This window comes from Mustela erminea, chromosome 8 (genome assembly GCF_009829155.1).
Source record: "Mustela erminea isolate mMusErm1 chromosome 8, mMusErm1.Pri, whole genome shotgun sequence".
Classification (NCBI taxonomy): Eukaryota; Metazoa; Chordata; class Mammalia; order Carnivora; family Mustelidae; genus Mustela; species Mustela erminea.
The window spans coordinates 46,758,629-46,777,145 of record NC_045621.1 but is presented as its reverse complement, the minus strand read 5'-3'; the positions used below and the strand labels follow the sequence as shown (position 1 = coordinate 46,777,145).

Here is an 18,517-nt window from a genome sequence, read left to right as displayed (position 1 = left end):
TGCTTGTGCTCTCTCTCACTTTCTCTGACAAATAAATTAATAAAATCTTAAAAAGAAAACTTTAAAAATTTTTATTTATAAAGTGGTGGGGGTTGGGCAGAGGGGGAGCAGACTCCCCACTGAGTGTGGAGCCTAGTGAAGGGCAAGATCCTGAGATCACAACCCAAGCTGAAACCAAGTGCCAGATGCTGAACCAGCTAAGCCACCCAGGCACTTCCTAACTTTTGTCCACTTTTTAACATGGGCTGTTGGTTTTCTTACCGGTGAATCATACTATCCACTTTTCTACTATTTACATTTTTAACTTCATACTCTTTGCAAACACCTGGCCATGTTTTACTCATTCTACTTCACTTTGTTTACTAGATTATTTCATTGCATTGGTGTGCCATACTTTTAACAATAGATGTACAATGTTTTGATTGTACCCAGTTTTCATTAGCATCAGTAATGCCCTGATGAACATGTGTTCATATGGCTGTACATATCCGTGTGCTCCAGCTATTGCATAATAAGCTACCTGAAAACAATTGCTTAAAAGAACCATTTTAGGAGCACTTGGGTAGTTCAGTCCTTAAGCGCCTGCCTTTGGCTCAGGTTATGATCCCAGGGTCATGGGATCCAGGCTTGTGTCCAACTCCCTGCTTGATGGGAGCTTCTCCCTCTCCCACTCCCCCTGCTTGTGTTCCCTCTCTGTCTCTCACTCTATGTTAAATAAATCAATAAATCTTTTTTCAAAAAACCATTTTATTACCACTCAGGATTTTTAAAATAGACTTTGACAGAGATCACAAGTAGGCAGAGAGGCAGGCAGGGAGAGAGGAAGGGAAGCAGGCTCCCTGCTGAGCAGAGAGCCCAACATGGGCCCGATCCCAGGACCCCGGGATCACAACCCAAGCCAAAGACAGAGGCTTTAACCCACTGAGCCACCCAGGCACCCCAACACTCAGAATTTTTGAGTCATGCATTTCAGCCAGGCTCAGCCGAGTGACTCTTTCGTTCTGTGTAATACTTTAGAGGTCACTGGGGTAGCTGGAAGGTAGCAGATGATTGGCGTCATGGACCAGCGTGCCTACATGAGACCTCTCCAGCACAGCAGTCCCAGGTACTGGTACTGTTCTCGCCATGCAAAGAGGGCTTCCAGAGAGTTCCAGTGAGCCTCAGTAGAAACTGCACTACTTGTGAAAACTCCTCGGTAGTCCTGAGGCAGACGCTCAATGACTGAGCCACCCAGGCGCCCCCAGAATTTTATTTCTTGTGCAGCAGTCCCAGTGTGAATAGCCCAATGGGCAGCAGCCAGGCTCCATAGGATCACTCATGGGCCCCTTCCAGCACAGTGTGTACCCCCAGGGAGTTTTGTCATCATCAATAGGGTCAAGGCCAGGTTGCAGGGAGGGGAAGCAGTGGACAAAAGGAAAGCACCGGCCGCTGCGTGAAGGAGCACAAACTGCGTCTGATCACGGTTCATCAGACGGTTCATCGGCACTTAACTGTGTGGCCACATCCACCTGCAAGCAGGGCTGGGAAACTAAGTCAGTCTAGCGGGGCACTCATGTGGCTAGCAGACTCTTCTGGAAGTACAGGAGTGCTGTAGACTGAGTAGTCCCCCAGATTCATAGGAATGCTAGCTACCGATGTGACTATGCCAAGGGAATTGAGAGGAAGAAGAGACCCTGGCAACCTCTCTCCACACCCACATGGTGGGAAGACTGGCTCCACTGGAGCCCCACAGTCTGTGCAGTCTGGACAGGTTAGCCTGGCTAACAACGAGAAAGCCTTTGCTGCCACAATCCTTGAGGAAGAGAGAAGAGTAAAAGGGCTTTAGTGCCTTTTGGGGTTTTTTTTTAAAGGACAATCCCAAACATGTAAGAGTAGGGGGCCCTAATGAGCCCTGTGTGCTCATCAGCCATTGGCACCTTGCAACCCATTTTATGTCCCCTGTCTCCAAGCACACTTAGGCCCAGAACCCTGGAACTTCCTCCACCATGTGGACATCCTTGTGCCCACCTATAAGGCCTCCATGGTGCTGTGAAGAGATCCTACTTGCACGGTTCTAGGGCCGACTGTGCTGACCATCAGGCCTGAGACCAACCTGTCCGTGCAGCAGAGCAGAAAGGAGACAATGTCCAGCTGCGAGGCCACGCCCCTGCCCACAGTGGGGCCACAAGATCAGCACTGGATGCATGGAGATGCCAAAGTCACCCTGTGACCAGGAAGAAGCTAGAACTGCTAACATGGGAGCCTGACCTTTGACATCACCAGGCAGCAAAAGCAGTTATCGGCTGCCTAACTCTGGACTTTGAGTTATGTGTGATAATGAAATATCCCCAAGATGTAAGCCACAGGTATGCTGGTACTTGCATTTAGTGTCATTCTGATAGAAGAGGCAGGACGTGTTGAAGACTCGAAGCAAAACTGCTTGTTGTACCTTAATAACAAACTTCACCCTACTTGTGCTAGTTTAGCAACTGCTGTAGTCAAAAGGGCATGGCACCACCACCCTGCACACAAGGCCCCAACCGCCAGGTTCCTCCATTTTCACAGACATCCAGCAAGGCCAGGCATTCACAAGCTGACACGCTGCATTACATGTTCTCCCTGTAGCTCAGTGAGCTCATCCTGCAGATGTGGTTCAAGGCTGGCTGGCACCTGCCCAAGCCTGGGAAGGTTCCCTTCTCTACTGTAATGCTTTCATCCTTTGAAGGCCCAGGAGATGGACTTTTGAGAACAGGAGAATAAAACTAAAGGCTATTGCTTCCATCCCTGTAACAACTTTACGCTCTAGCCTTTGTATCAGTGAACCCTCCCCAGGCTGTGCTGCCGTAATGGGAGTCCCGCAGTCTCCAGGAGGGACTCGGAATGCCGATGGTTTAGTTCTTGCCGTGCTACCTGTCTGTGGCCGTAGCCTGGCCCTAGCTTTATTTCCTTCACTGGAGATCCAGGGTGAAAACACAGCCCTAACTGTGCATATGCTTTTCTCACATTGGGGGGTGGCGAGGAGGGAACTGATGAGCCAAACAACAGTTTCCACAGCTTCCCCTTCAAAGGACGCGAGTCAGCTGTGAGTCCAACAGGACTTAGAAGCCCCACAGCCAGTATCAACATCAAGGAAGGGGGCAAATGCTTTGGAAGAATACTATCATCTACCCACCCTTCCCGAACTCAGACTGCATCAGGCAAACCGGGCACACAAGAAGCCGTTAGCTGCCTCGGGAAGTCACGTTCTAAGGGGGTTGGGGAAGAGAAGTCGGGGAAATCGCGGAGGGTGAGCTCCAGAACCCCGCGAAGCCGCCGCCGCCCACCCTAGCAACCTCAGCAAGCTCTTGCGGGCAGCAGTGCGGCAGGTGCCCCCGAGAGCTCACGAGCAAGCAGCCTTGAGGGCCGAGTCCAGCACAAGTCCAGACGCGAAGCCGGCTGCGGGGGGATACTGCGGGACGCGGCTCCTGGCTCGTCGTGGCCTGCGAGTCCGCTTCGTCGCCAGCCCCGCGGCTTCCAGTGCTGCCCCCGGTGGGTGCCAGCCCGCGGACCGGCCCTCGGGAGTCAGCACGGCACCCCCCCACACACTGAGCGCACGGTCTCGCCCGGAGCATGCGCAGGCGACCTGGACGACCCTGAAGGGGCAACAGCGCCCGGGAGCCTCCGGACGGGACGAGGAACCCCGCCTCAGGAGTCGGGCACAAGGGCCGACAAGACCGCCCTTTCCCTCCCCTGCGAGGCGGCCTCCGGCGTCTCTGACTCGCGGCTCCCCCGGCCCTGCAGTCCCGAGAAGCAGAGTAGACGATACCACCATCTCCCCGGGACTGTCGCGGGGACAGGAAAGGTCCGCCCCGGCCTCGCCGCCAACAACCAGCCCACACCACCGCCGGCTCGACTGCCCCGGAAGGCGGGGTGTCCGCCGGAAGAGGCGGGGCGACGCAGGCCGCCTTTGCCTTTGCCCCGCCCCTAGGCCGATACCAGCCAGTCTGGGCAAGGCCGGAAAATGGCAGCCAATCCCAACGTGCGGTCCTCCCAAGTCAATTCCAGAGCGCGCCACGGACGCGGGCGTATTTCAGCCCGTCCCAGCGCGCGCCGCGGACGATGGTCCGTTTCAGCCAATCGCAGTGCCGCCGCCGACGCCCGCCAATGGGAGCGCCGAGCGACGCCGGGGACACAGTGACGGCGGGCGGCGGGAAGGCGCGAGCATGGCGGTCCGGCGCGGGGCTCTCATCGTGCTGGAGGGCGTGGACCGTGCCGGCAAGAGCACGCAGAGCCGCAAGCTGGTGGCAGCACTGTGCGCCGCGGGCCACCGCGCCGAGCTGCTCCGCTTCCCGGGTGGGTGTGGCGCCGGCGGGGCCGCTCGGTGTCAGGGTCGCGGGGCGGTGGCTGCAGTCGTGGACGGGCAGGCGGTCCCGGCGCTGGCGGGAATCCGGGCCGCGGCTTCTGGCGTGGCTGTTCCCGTCGGAGCGACTGGAGGGATGGCTTCACCGGCCTTGGACGTGCGCACGGAGACACCAGTGCGTCGGTCTCCCCGCGACGCCTCAGGCGGGCGGATCGGCAGCGGCTTGCTGCGGGGTCGTGGGCCTCCGGCCTTCCCTCCCTTGAGCGCTTCCGTGCGGGCACCTGCACCCCGCGGCCGGCTCTCGGGGACACTCCGAACCCGGGGGACGCCGCAAAGGAAACCGCAGCCCGCGGCCCGGCCCCAGCCGTGTCCTCACTCAGGTGGGGAGGCCTGCGCTCACTTCGTGGGTCTCTCTCTCTCTCTCTCTCTCTGTTTAGAAAGATCAACTGATATCGGCCGGCTGCTGAGCTCTTACTTGGAGGAGAAAAGGGAGCTGGAGGACCATTCGGTGCATCTGCTGTTCTCCGCGAACCGCTGGGAGCAAGTGTAAACGCTTAAACGCTTCTGACGCGCAGCCCGCCCCCAGCGCTTTACCTCCTGCTTGACCGCGGCGGGTGAACGCGGCTCTCGACTGGGGGGGCGTGGGCAGTAAGCCCGAGACCATACCTGGGCGAGTGCGCATCCGTTACCCTGACTCCAACGCTATGTTTGCCAAAGAGCACAAACTCACACTTCTTCCTCCTGCCCTGCCACCTCTTTGTAATGAACAGACAGACGTTGTTTTGTAGGGTAATTTTAGGGTTATGGAAAAGCTACTGATAAGTACAATTCCTCCACCCCGTCCCCTCCCCCTTCTGCCCCTGGTTTCTCATATTATTTGTCTTAGATTAGTGTGTTACATTTGCTACAGTGGATGAACTGATACGGACGCTTTTCTGTAAAGATTTTATTTCTTTGAGAATGAGAGAGGGTGAGAGGAGGGTGGGGCTGGGGCGCAGAGGGAGACAGACAGGCATGCTCTGTGCTGAGCATGAGCCCAATTCCCAGGCCCCTGAGATTAGGAGCTGGCTGGAGTCAGAAACAGCCCCCCAGTGCCGCATGTTGACAACATTATTAACAGAAGTTCACAGTTTACCCCACCCCCCTTTGACTTTACATTTTTCACCTCTTCACTCAGCATTTAATTGTGAGCAAGTGCCTGTGCTGTGTGCTTTTAGATGCTTTTGTTTCCTTTTTTTTTTTTTTAAGATTTTATTTATTTTGACAGAGATCACAAGTAGGCAGAGAGGCAGGCAGAGAGAGAGGGGAAGCAAGCTCCCCGCTGAGCAAAGAGCCCAGTGCGGGGCTTGATCCCAGGACCCTGAGATCATGACCCAAGCCGAAGGGCAGAGGCTTAACCCACTGAGCCACCCAGGCGCCCCACATTTCCATTTATTTTTGACATAAATAAAGAGGTCCTCCCATACAAACCATCTCATAACTGGCTTTCTGATGCTGCCTGGCTAAGCTATGACTTTCCAGTCAGTCTGGGGTGCTCTCCAGAAAGGCTGTGGGCAGTAGATTCGACCAGATGCTTGTTCGTGGTTTTGCACCATTCGCTCTTACAGTCAAGCCTGCACTGCTCTCTTCTGGTTTAGTGTCTGCTTTGGAAAGTACTTCTCACTCCCAAGGAAAAGAGCAAAATGAGATCATTTTTATAGTCCTTAATACATCTGGAATTTATGGGTATAATTGTTCCGATTTTACTTTTGAGGGCTTTATAGAAAAATAAGGCAGTTCCATTTAAAAGTGAAAATGCTATGCTCTGTCTTTTCTGTCTCAGCTCCCACAGCTACACCTTCGGGTCATTCCAGCCACCGCCATTTGATTGGTTAGATTTGAAAGTCCTTGGGTGACAGGTCAGATGCCAGAGTCACATGTGGCACCACTGCCCACCAGCTGTGTGACCGTGGCCCTGCACAGCTGCTCTGCATCGCAGTTTCCTCATCAGAGTGGCGGTCGTGGTGGTGTCCCATGGCAGTGCCCCCAGCCAGGGTCAAGGAAAGCTGGCCAGGCAGGCCTGGGGATGAGGGCTCAGTCAACCTGGGCTGTTTGGAAGAACTTTTAGAGAAACTGGTGTTTTCCTCCAGCCCTTTAATTGTCCACCTTTCTGCTATGCTTCGTCTTAACTGAGTCAGTTGCTGGTTCCCAAAAATGCTTGTCCTCTGGCATCTTTAAAGTTCAGGAGCACAGAGCGTGTGGCACTCCCCTCGCAGAATGGGATGGCACCCTCCATTTCCCTCCCTATCCTCTGTTTACCAAAACCCAGTGCTCCTCCAGGAGAGTCGTAAATAGCACTGCCTGCAAGTATTCACTCTTAGAAATGAGCGGTTTCTTTTACCTCCTCAATCTAGCAGTTGATTTTTTAAAGATTTTATTTATTTGATAGAGATCACAAGTAGGCAGAGAGGCAGGAAGAGAGAGGAGGAAGCAGGCTCCCTGCTGAGCAGAGAGGCTGATACGGGGCTCGATCCCAGGACTCTGAGACCATGACCTGAGCCAAAGGCAGAGGCTTTAACCCACTGAGCCATCCAGGTGCCCCAGTCTAGCAGTTTTTTGGAATAATTCTAGTCAGCTGGAAGAGTTGTAAGAACAGTGCCAAGAATCCAGACTTCACCTGTTATTCATACTTTGTCACACTTGTGTTATCATTTCCTCACTTTCTAAAAATTTACAGGTCATTTATTTAATGAAATTCATAGTTGGTCTGATGTTTCCTCACAAGTAGAGCTGGATTTGTATTTTTGTCAGGAATACCATGGAAGTGACGTTGGGTCAGTTGTCTAGGACAATGAGCCAGGAGGGATCCAGTGCGGTTTGGCCGTCACTGGATTGCTTGTGAAAGGTGTGCTGGCCAGGCTGTTCCCCCAAATGACTCCTTCCTGTTACAAGTAGTCAAAAGGGGAGGGACATGTGGGTGGGTCAGTCAGTTGAGCATCTATCTTCAGCTCAGGTCATCATCCCAGGGTCCTGGGATCAAGTCCCACATCAGGCTCCCTGTTCTGTGGGGAGCCTGCTTCTCCCTCTGCCTGATGCTCCCCCTGCTTGTGTGTTATCTCTGGCAAATAAATAAAACTTTAAAAAAAAATCAGTATAAGAAAGGGGAAAGAATACTATAAAACTACATAAATATCCCCTTCCTTATCAAACTTTGATTTTGTACTTTATTGTTCATTAATAAACCTGCTTGAGTCTATTGTGATTTCAGATGGTCACTTTTCTAATCCGTCACTTCTGCATGTATTAGTCGGCTTCCTATGTAAGGAAGAGCCTCCCCTGCTCATCTGTGCATCCCATCATCGACATGGGGTCACATGCTCTTTTTTACTTGGTGGGTCACACTATCAGCTGTTTTGATGTTCAGATTATTGCAAATTTGGCCTCTGGAAATCTCTTCACGTTGGCTCCTGTGTCCATTTTTTGAGAACTTTCTGGGAGAACAAGATGTTCAGGTTTCTCTTGTGTTTTCTCCTGCTCCAGCCCAGGAGCCAGCTGCTCCTTTCTGTGTAGTTGCAGAGTGCAACATCTGGGCACTGGGTGCTTGCTGCTAGTGAGCATCCCTGACTCTAGACTCCAGTTGTGGTCGGACCTGCGTGTAAGTTTATCTTCGTCTGTGTCTGTTTCTCTCTCTCTGTGGTCACTGATACCTGGTGGTCCAGCCCGGTGCCATTCTCTTCCTGGCTCATGGCATCGTCAGTCTACACCCCTCTGTAAAAGCCTGCATAGAGGTCACTGCTGGTTTTCACCTCTGTCCTTATAACAAGGGCACCCTGAGTGCTATGTTCAGAGGTCTCTTTGGGCAGGATTTTCTGCTCTTCACTGTGTGTTCATCTGGGTACAGGTTCATTTGACTTTGTATGTGATTTTAGGCGTTTTTTTTCCCCCATTTGATTTAATTTTTGAATACATGAAACATTAAATGGTTCTAAAAGTCAGAGTCAAAGAAAAAGGTCACTGCCTTACGCACCCACTTCTGCCCATCCTCTGTGGGTAGCCTATTCCATTCATTTTTTTTTAAAGTAAGGATGTTATTTATTTAATTGACAGAAGATCACATGTAGACAGAGAGAGAAAGGGAAGCAGACTCCCTGCCAAGCAGAGAGCCCGAAGTGGCGCTCGATCCCAGGACCCTGAGATCATGACCTGAGCTAAAGGCAGAGGCTTAACCCACTGAGCCACACAGCTGCCCCCTATTCCATTCTAGTGTTCCCTTATGGAATTATTTTAGAGGCAGAGATATATGTGATGTCTTCATTCTCCACTTTGCCCCGTTCCTCAAAACGTAGCCTGTCACGTGTGGTCCTCTGCTTTCCCAATGACATCAGGAGGTGGTGGTGTCAGCTGATGGACTTAGCCCTTGCTCCTCATACAGGAGAATTGTCCTCTTGGGCATGTGCTGTAGTTATATTTTCTACCAATTTTCTGTTTGTGAGATCAAGTAATTGTTTTTAATAGTTGGCGATTATAGGTAATGCTGTGATGGAAACTGCATTTTATTGCTGGAGGTGTACCTTCTCCCTCCCTACCGTTCTGTGAGCTCCTCAAGGACATCTCATCTTTCTCTTCCACAAAGTGCAAGTGACACTTCCTACTAACGTCAAGCTCCTTGTTTGCGTGTCCTCCTAAGGTCTTGGGGCAGGGGGATGGGGGTTGAGCTGCCGTCACCTGGTTGAGGACATCCTTGGCCAGCCCGTCCCTCCTCATCCTGGCCCTTCAGACTCTAGGCAGCAAGGATGATCCCATCCTCACTGCATCTGCGCCTTTGCTCTACCTGGCTCTCCTTCCCAGCAGGATCACCCAGCCCCTCCGCATCCCCCCACACTCGCCCCTCCCCATCCTCACCCAGACGGCCCTCAAGCATGCCTCTGTTCATTCATCTTCACCAGTTGTGATTGTTCTGTTTTCGTGGACTTATCTTCTCCACATTGGGCTTTGCTGGGAGTACCCCAGTGGCATCTTCTGAAGAGAAGACCGGAGCTTTTCTGAATACACACGAGGCCGCAAATTGCTGCCCTGTTCTCCCTTCACTGCGCTGGTTTATGTATTGGTGAATTACACTGTCGGCCTGGGAAGCCAGGACCATGGCTCAGAAACGTTCTCTGTTTTTAGGCCTCTGATCAAGAAGAAGTTGGGCCAGGGCATCACCCTCGTCGTTGACAGATATGCATTCTCTGGTGTCGCCTTCACCAGTGCAAAGGAGGTGAGTGCTGCATGGCCCCAGTGGGATGATGCCAGGTGTGGACTCAGGAGCTTGTGGTGCGTTAGGGCCCTTCCCTTTGCCTGGTCCACTTGCTGTGTATCAGTGGGAGGAGCAAATGTTGACGGAACCGTAGCTCATTGGTAATGTCAACGGTGGGTGTCACCATGTCCCTTCCCCACGATGGTCGCTCAGCGGTGCTTCTCTGTTCAGTGTCATGTTTGCAGAGTGGATGGTGCATGTCGGGCACCTTCTGTGGGTTTTCCCGGCCTCCGCGAGCCAGCCATGGAGCTGTCATTTGGAGTACAGGGGCTACTCTGCCACTGTGGTCTGTGGCTTAGTAGAACTTTTCAGCTGCATACCAGCTGAGAAAATGATATCCCACCCAGCACTGTCCCCTGCTGCTCTCTGCCCCGACCCACCAGACACATCACCAGCTCCTTCGTGAACACTTCAGCTCATGTCCCAAAATGACTTCTTACAAATGCAGGTGTTTCATGCTGCCATCATTCGGTCCGTGTGTGCAGTGGCCATTCACTTAGAAATGGACTCATCCTGGGTTCCTGCAGTCGAACTGGATCGGAATCCATGTCAGGGCCGTACTTGACGTGTGTCTTAGATCTCTGTGATGATACAGGCTCCCACATTTCCTTTTTAACTTGCATTAAAATCTTTTAAGATTTTATTTTGGAGAGATTACTTGAAGGAGTTCTGGGCTCTCATATCGAGAGACACGGGGCATCTGGCTATCTCGTTTGTGGTAACAAACTGGGTTTGTGGTGGTACCTTCACGAGGGGTTGTAAAATGGTGACCTCAATTCTGCCCATCATTCCTCGTGTGCTGGCTGGAATTTTTCTAAAAGGACACTTGCCCTATGGAAGTGCTGGTCAGTGAGATTCCGTCTGGAAGAGGAGGATGGGGCAAGTGACCGTCATGTCCTGGACTGTCTCCCTTGTGTCTTCCTGATGTGCTGCTGGGGGTCTGTGGGGGCTGACGGGCTCACTCCTCAGCTGAGTACCTTACTTGAGCCTATAGCTCCCAGCACAGAGCTGGGTTCTAAACCTAAGTCTTCAGAACTCTGTGGCTTTGAGACAGGGCCTTCCTGGACATGACCTTTTCCTCCAAAAATGGGGACATATTTTTAGAAGTTGATGGGTTGAATAGGAGCAGGAGGGTGGAGGAGAGGCCTGTGGCACATGCTTGCAGCAGGACTCCAGCATTCTCTCAAGGGGGCTCATGCCCTTACCCAGCAGAGGTATAGGTACAGGACCCAAACTAGAGGTCGTTCCCCCCATGGATTCATCTGCTGCCTGTGTGCGGTGGGCCTCCAGGGTCTGCCACGTGGACTGAGCATTCCACCTGGCCAGAAGGCATGGGACTGTGTTGGCACGCCCACCCTTGGACCCAGGCTGTAGGTGCTGATTCCACGGGGCTATGGGGAATCCTGTCTTTGAATGTATATTCACAAAGTCAATGCAAACGAAGGATTTGTGGGAGAAGGCAAAACCATTTGAGATCTCAGGAATAAAAACCATTCCCATGTAAGAAGGCTCCATTTTTGGTATATCAGCTGGACATTAGCTCATTTCTCCCCTTTTATGAATTTTGAAATCAAGAATTAGACTCCAGGGCGCCTGAGTGGCTCAGTGGGTTAAGCGGCTGCCTTCGGCTCAGGTTGTGATCTCAGGGTCCTGGGATCGAGTCCCGCATCGGGCTCTCTGCTCAGCAGGGAGCCTGCTTCCTCCTCTCTCTCTCTCTCTCTGCCTGCCTCTCTGCCTATTTATGATCTCTCTCTGTCAAATAAATAAATAAAATCTTAAAAAAAAAAAAAGAATTAGACTCAATTAAACCTTCTTTCTCTAACTCTTGGGTTCCATGCTGCCAGAATTTCTCCCTGGATTGGTGCAAGCAGCCGGACGTGGGCCTCCCCAAGCCGGACCTGGTGGTGTTCCTTCAGTTAGGGCTGGCGGAGGCTGCGGCGCGGGGAGAGTTCGGCCGTGAACGCTACGAGAACGGGAACTTCCAGGAGCGGGCACTGCGTTGCTTCCACCAGCTGATGGCGGACGAGACTCTGAACTGGAAGGTGAGGGTGTCTTCTGGTGTTGCCCCCAGAACCGGCTGGCTGGAAGCCGCCAACAAGTGGCTCAGGTCCTGTGCCTGAGCGGAGCCATTGGCCAAGGGCTGCTCCGCTGGTGGGGCCTCGGCACCCTCTCAGTTTCTGCTCCTTTGTGATTGTGTGAAACAAGGGAGATGGGTACCTGCTGGGTGATTTGGGGAGAATGGGCCAGATAGCCCCTCCCAAACAGCAGTCCTGCACAGGCAGCTGTTCTCTGCCAGGTTTTGCCATGCTTGTCACCTAGAACACCGACCTATAAGGCACTCTTCACACTGCCTTCTCTCTTTCACTTGTGAGTCGCACTCTGGCTTGTTGTGTCTACAGGCCCCATAAACCCTGAAAGTTGGGACTGGCTGGTTTGGGGCTCATCCCCCATTGCGTGGGAGTCATTTGCTGTCTCCCTCTCAACCCTATCCTGCCATTTTGGCCCCAGGGCCATTCCTTGTTTCCTCTTGTGGGGATGAGCACTTGTCTACACGCTTACTCCCAGGCCTGGGCCTCACCCTCAGGCTCATGCCCACCCCCCAACCACACTGTGCCGTCTCCTTGTGCTCAGTGCCCTGCAGCCCTGTTCCCTCCACCTCCGCACCTCACCCAGGGCCTAGCCCCAGTCTCCATCCATCAAGGACCATCAGGTCCTCCCTGAGGAGGGACACCAGGGGTGCCAGATTGGGCCCCTTCCCCATGCCCTCCCTGCACACGCCCATCCCCAGACCCAGTTCTTGTGAGCGCACCCTGGTGGCCTGGACACAGCTTTGTCCCTGTGTGGTCAGAGGTGGCCTGGCAACCAGAAAGCTGATACCGAGGGTGGTTGACAGGTCTTACTGGTGAGACAGGCAGCCTTCTTGCTGCTCCATTGGCCTCGGCTCCTACTTTGGCCATCTTGTCTGGTTGGTGCTTCTCCCGCGACCTGCCTGTCTGCGGCCCTCCCCATTCGTCCTCATTGACTTCTGCTTGCTCATTGCCAGGGTGGGGGTTCCTCTCCGGGGGCTTCTTTGTGACACAGGTTGCACACATATTTTTAAAGTATGGCTTTCACCACTAGCTAGAAGTACAGTGTTCCCATGAAACTGCTCATGAGTGAAAATGCCATAAAGCAAAGAAGCAATCACCACTGATTGACACGGAAACCTTTCTGAGCGTTCACAGAGTTAGAAAATCACCTCTCTTGGGCTTTTCTGGTACTTAGGACACAACTTGCTAACAGACACACAGAGTCAATGGAGATGAAGCTCACAGGCTCCCAGACACAGAGCCGAGCTCTTGCGGCCAGACATCGAGCTGCCAAGAGAGATTCCCAAGAAGGAGCACACGGGCGCCTTCTGTTGCTCTGGGTGCCTGGGACGGCTCCCTGCAGTGCTGACGCTGAATGAACTTTTTGCTTTTCACCTTTTTTTGTAAAAGCAAAAACATTTTCTGGATCTTTTTTTTTAGCAAAAATAGGTACTAACCTAAATCCTTCACGAAAAGCAAAGTGGTGTACTGCGAACTTTCACAAAGGAGAGGATGCCTGTGGATCCACAGGCTCTCCATCTCTCATGAGCTCACATCAGTGGTGAGCCCGTGCACTTGTCTAATGGTCGAAAAGGGCATTTCTTTCCGCACATGGAAACTTCAATCCCTTTTTTGTACTGTATAATTTTATCATATAAGAAATTACAAAGTTCTGTTCCCTTTCTGTTTTTCCTTTGCCAATCAGTTCTATGTGGTTTAAGCAATTCTTAATTTATAACACATTTCAAACCCTGTAAGGAACAAGACAAGAAGGTATGAAATCTGGAGTGGGAGTGGGGAAAGAAACAGGAGACCATCTCTTTCCAACCAGTGCTGGCTCTCTCCACCCTGAACCTCCCAGGTTTTCATCTCATGTCACTTCTTCAACTTAAGAACATCTTTAGGGGCGGGCGCCTGGGTGGCTCAGTCGGTTAAAGCCTCTGCCTTCGGCTCGGGTCATGATCCCAGAGTCCTGGGACTGAGCCCCGCGTCGGGCTTTCTGCTCAGCCAGGAGCCTGCTTCCTCCTCTCTCTTTGTCTGCCTCTCTGCCTACTTGTGATCTCTCTCTGTCAAATAAATAAATAAAATCTTAAAAAAAAAAAAAAAAAGAACATCTTTAAACATTTCCTGTATGCTGGATCTCCTAGGATAGAACTTTCAGCTTTTGTTTGTCTGAAAAGTAACTTTTTTAACATTCTTTGAATTAAACAATAACAACAACAACAAAAAAAACCACCTTAAAACTTCCAAGTACAATACAAAAAATTCTTCCTGGGACCATTTGAGAACAAATTAGTCTCTGATGCCCCTTCCCTGCCGTGTACTATCAAAACCGGGACATTACTGTGCATCCCTTGCTACCCGCAGGTCCCCAGGCCCCATTCAGGCTCCCCAACTGGTCCCACTAGTGTCCTTTTTTTTTTTTTTTTTTAAGATTTTATTTATTTATTTGACAGAGAGAGATCACAAGCAGGGGGAGGGCAGGAAGCAGGCTCCCTGCCAAGCAGAGAGCCTGATGTGGGACTCGATCCCAGGACCCTGGGATCATGACCCGAGCCGAAGGCAGAGGCCTAACCCACTGAGCCACCCAGGTGCCCCCCACTAGTGTCCTTTTTAACAAATGACTCAGTGTACAGTTCCCTCTCTATTCTCCAGCTTGTGTGACTTTCATGACATTGACACTTTTGAAGTTCACCGGGGTGATTTGTGAGTGTCCAGTAGACTCTGCTTTTTCCCTGTGGTGGGATCCAGGCTGTGTGTCTTTGCTGGTGGCCTGGGTGGGGCACTGGATTCTCACTGCATCCTGCCATGTGTGTAGGATTCCCTTTTGTTCCACTTTTGATGATGTTCACTTTCTGGGGTATTTATTTTTATTCGCATGTCGCTGACACACACTTAGACGAACGTCGGTGTGCAGCCAAGTGACTAGACAGGCTTGTACGTTACTCAGGGCTCACCACATAGGTGGCTGCACCTATCAGTACACAACGCCATCACGGGATCCCTGACCATAGTCCCTGTGCGGTGCCTCTCATCTGTCTGTCCCCACCCCCTCCCCCGAGGGGGCAGCTGTGCGTCCTCTATGCTTATGGCTTAGCTTCTGTGTGCGATTATTCACTTACATGAGACTCCACATATAAGCGAAATCCTACAGTATCTGTCCTTCTTCGTGTGATTCATTTCACAGAGGATGATACCATCTAGGGCCACCCATGTTGTTGCCAATGGCAAGAGCTCATCCTTTTGTATGGCCGAGTGACATCCCCTTTCACCACCTTGCAAGTGGTACTTGCAAGGCTTCTCCACAGGGACATGGACTCTATCTCCCTCTATAAATAAGAAGCAGTTTGTGATGAGATTCTTATAAACCATGTAAAAATCTCACAGCTCATCGGATTTTCAGTTTACCTGTACATTCATATCTGTACAGATTCGTGTTTTGTTTCTGTTTTGACTCCCTGCTGTCTATGCTGTGCCCCACCCAGCAGCTCTGTTACCTTCTCGTGGGTCCCCTGCACGTTGGAACACTGACTGCCCCCCAGCACATTAATACTTTCGGGGTTCATCCTGTCCGCTTCCAGCCCCGCTCTGGGTTTGGCTGCTTCCCCGGGTTTCCGTGCTCCCATTTTGAGGGGAAAGCTATCCTAAATCTGGGTCCGGGGGCTCAGGTGCTTGTTGGCACAGTGCTGTCTCTGCCCCTGGGCCCTCAGAGGACTAGAAATGTGGTTTAGATGTGATTGCCTGCGTTAGAGTTTATATGTAATGTGTGCGTGTGTAGTACCTGTGTGTGTGCGAGTTTATCTGTAATGTGTGCATAGCACACACCGTGTGCAGTGTGTGTGTGCACGTAGTATGCCTGTGTACGAGGTCATATGCAGAGTGTGTGTGCACGCACATGTATTACACCCATGTGTGAGGTTCAGCCTAGTTCATGGTTTGCAGTAAGCAGTCCCAAGAGCCTTTAGGTGGCTGTCACCGTGTGGGGTCTCAGGCTGGGCAGATCATTGCGAGCTGTGCAGTCAGACCTCCCAGATGGTCATACATGCCTCTGAGTGAGTCCATAATCACCACAGCTTCTGCAGAATTGCCTGCCCCAGAGGCCCCATCAGGACTGAGCCTGGACCAACAGTGAGATGGGGCACCCCACCCTGAGCACACAGAAGATTCTGTCCAGCTTGGTCATCCTTGCTTCAGGCAGAGAGTGGTTTCTCAGGTGGCTGGGTCATGAAGTGACCAGAGGTCCTCATGCTTTCATCGAGGGGGAGAGCAGCCAGCTGGGTCAGGATGGAATCCTCTTCCCCAGAAGGAGAGGAGTCAAACCCAGCGTTAGCTTCTAAAGTGCAGAACTTTCTTGAGCTCTGAGCAGCATCCGGGCATGGCCTCAGAGGGGCAGACTCTCCCAGCCTCCTTTGCAGAAACCAAAGCCCTACCAAACAGGATGGGGTGGGTGCTGGTGTGCGGGTGCCCCACTGACATGCCTGCTGGCATGAGCTGGGGGAGGGAGAGGGTCTGATCAGTGGCAAGATGGGGTGTTTCTCCTGTATCTAAGCCGCAGCAGGAGTGTGGGTCGGCTTCATCCCAAGGACATAGGCCAAGTTCCCCCTCCCCTGAGAAGGGCAAAGGTCAGACAAAGGTGTAGGATGAAGAACCCCAGAGGTGTACTCTTCCCCTCTAGAACCCAGCCCTGTCTGAAATCCCTGCACACTGAAAGTAGTGAAGAGCATTAACCATTCTCTTTTTCTCCTGCCTCCCCCGTGGGGGACAGATGGTCGACGCCTCCAAAAGCATTGAAGATGTCCACAAGGAAATCCACGCCCTCTCTGTGGACACCATCCAGGCCATCACAGAGAGGCCACTAGGCGAGCTATGGAAGTAGCCATGCAGCACTCCGTCTTTTGGTCCTGTGAGGCCGAGCTGGGGGGGATGGTGGACTCCCAGACGACGTGCTCATGGTGCACAGAGCAGAGACAAGTCAGCAGGCACACTGGAGGTGCCGCAGGCAGTGCTGCAAGCTTCCTCTGTCCTCCTATCCTCTCGAGCACCAGTAAATGACTGCTTTCTTACGGGAGTCTCATGACCACATGCAGGCAGTTCCAGTGAGATGGTCATCACCTGAAATTCTGAATTTCTTAGAGGCACCAATAAAAACGCATCTGAAAAAGCACCGTGGAAGCTCCCGCCTTCCTTAGCAGCCAAGGGCTTGCCGGAGAGTCCTTCCTAGCAGGCACAATCCCGAGTTGGGCCCAGCCAGGCTGCATCCCAGGGGCATGGTGGCCTGTCCCACCTCAGCACTACAGACACAGGTGTGGTGGTGGTGTTTCCACTCTCTCCCACTGAAGCTACCCTGACTGGTCTGGCCTTTTGGAGGACCAGAGCACAGAGCAGTGCAGACTGCTGAATGGAGGGCAGGCAGGGATCCCCCGCCTGGAGGGCAGTAGCTTTCTCCTGTGGCTCGGATGTGCTCTCTGTGTGGGGCCTGGGCAGAGCCTGCATGTGGCCAGCATCTGTGCTTGTTGGGGTTCCTAGTCTGGTCACTGGGCAGCTGGCCCTCAGTCCTGGTCCTTAGGTGGCACCTCAGAACGGGGCAAAGAACATAATAGGTGATAGTGCCTGATGGCTGTGCAGCCTTGAGTGAGGCCATGAGGGGACAGTCGTGGAGACGGAGTTCCATGTCCTGTGCTCACAGAGGGGACTGCTGCAGTTCGGTGGGGCCCTGCTGATGGCCAGGTGTTAGCCGCAGGTGTCCGCCCAGAGTGGGCAGCACATGTGAGGTCAGAGCCAGAGGACCCACCGCAGAGACAGACACCATAAGGACCGCACATGGGGTCCAACTCGGGCCCTGTATCACCCACAGGGCTGGTCTGGCAGCCCTCTCTGTAGCCGGCTTTGTGCTGCTTCCCACAACCAAGGCTCTGTGAGGAAAATGCATGTCAGCCCAATCTTTCTAAGACCCCGAACTTCTGCCTCTTGCACCCTCATCAGGGCCATGGGGGGGGGGGGGTTGGGCGCTGAGTAAGCCAGGGTGCCCAGCACAGACCAGGACACAGGCAGAGCAGTCTGCTCAGCTGGAGCTGTGGATGCAGGATGCAGGTGGGGCCAGAGGTGGAGGGAACTCAGGAGGAGCAGCCAGAGCAGAGGGGGTCCCGTAGGTGGTGGGTGGTGCAACCAGGCTGGAGGCAAAAACAGTCCAACAGACTTAAGCTTTCTTCAGGGAATGCAGCATGTGTCTTGAAATATCTGGCCAACAGGGGCAGGGGGTGGGTGGGGCAGGCATATGGTATGTGACATGGTCCAAAGCCCCCAGCTCCGATGGCTTTTGCACTGGAGTGGGTCAAGTAATGGCCCCCAAAGATGGACACGTGGTCCTACTGGAGCCTGGGAACAGCAGCCGCACAGGGAGGTCGAGAGACCATCCTACCTTGTCTGGGAAGGCCCAAGAGACAGTCACAGGGATCTCCTGCAGGGAGGCAGGAGTCCCAGTCAGGGGACATTGGTAGCCACAGGACAGGTCAGAGGGCACACCTTTGGGACGCTTAAGGTGGAACCCGGGCAGCTTCCAGGAGGGGGGAAAGGAGGGCAAACTTTTTGCCCTAGAGCCTCCAGCATAAATCAGCCCTGCAGAGATCTTAAGACCACTGGCCTCTGGGATCCTGACAGGAAAGCTGTAGCTCAAAGCAGCTGCATAGGAGGATGGTCCAGCACGAGAAGCTCCTATGGGTGTTTCCCAGAGGCCACGACGAAGGTGGACCTCTTCACCTGGGAAGCAACCAGTGCTTCCCACCAGTGTCTGCCTTAGGCCCCTCACAGCCCCCTCTAGATCGTCCCTCCATGGGCCTTGCCCATGTCCTTTGT

General features: G+C 52.9%; 1 protein-coding gene across 1 annotated transcript; it reads left to right on the top strand.

The window, feature by feature from the left end:
- The first annotated feature begins 4,139 nt into the window (after positions 1-4,139).
- Positions 4,140-16,829, top strand: DTYMK (deoxythymidylate kinase). The gene is made up of 5 exons (XM_032355482.1): positions 4,140-4,311; positions 4,756-4,864; positions 9,467-9,557; positions 11,441-11,638; positions 16,431-16,829. The coding sequence occupies exons 1-5, from the start codon at positions 4,182-4,184 to the stop codon at positions 16,539-16,541; spliced, it is 639 nt and encodes a 212-aa protein (XP_032211373.1). The 5' UTR covers positions 4,140-4,181; the 3' UTR covers positions 16,542-16,829.
- Positions 16,830-18,517: the final 1,688 nt, after the last annotated feature.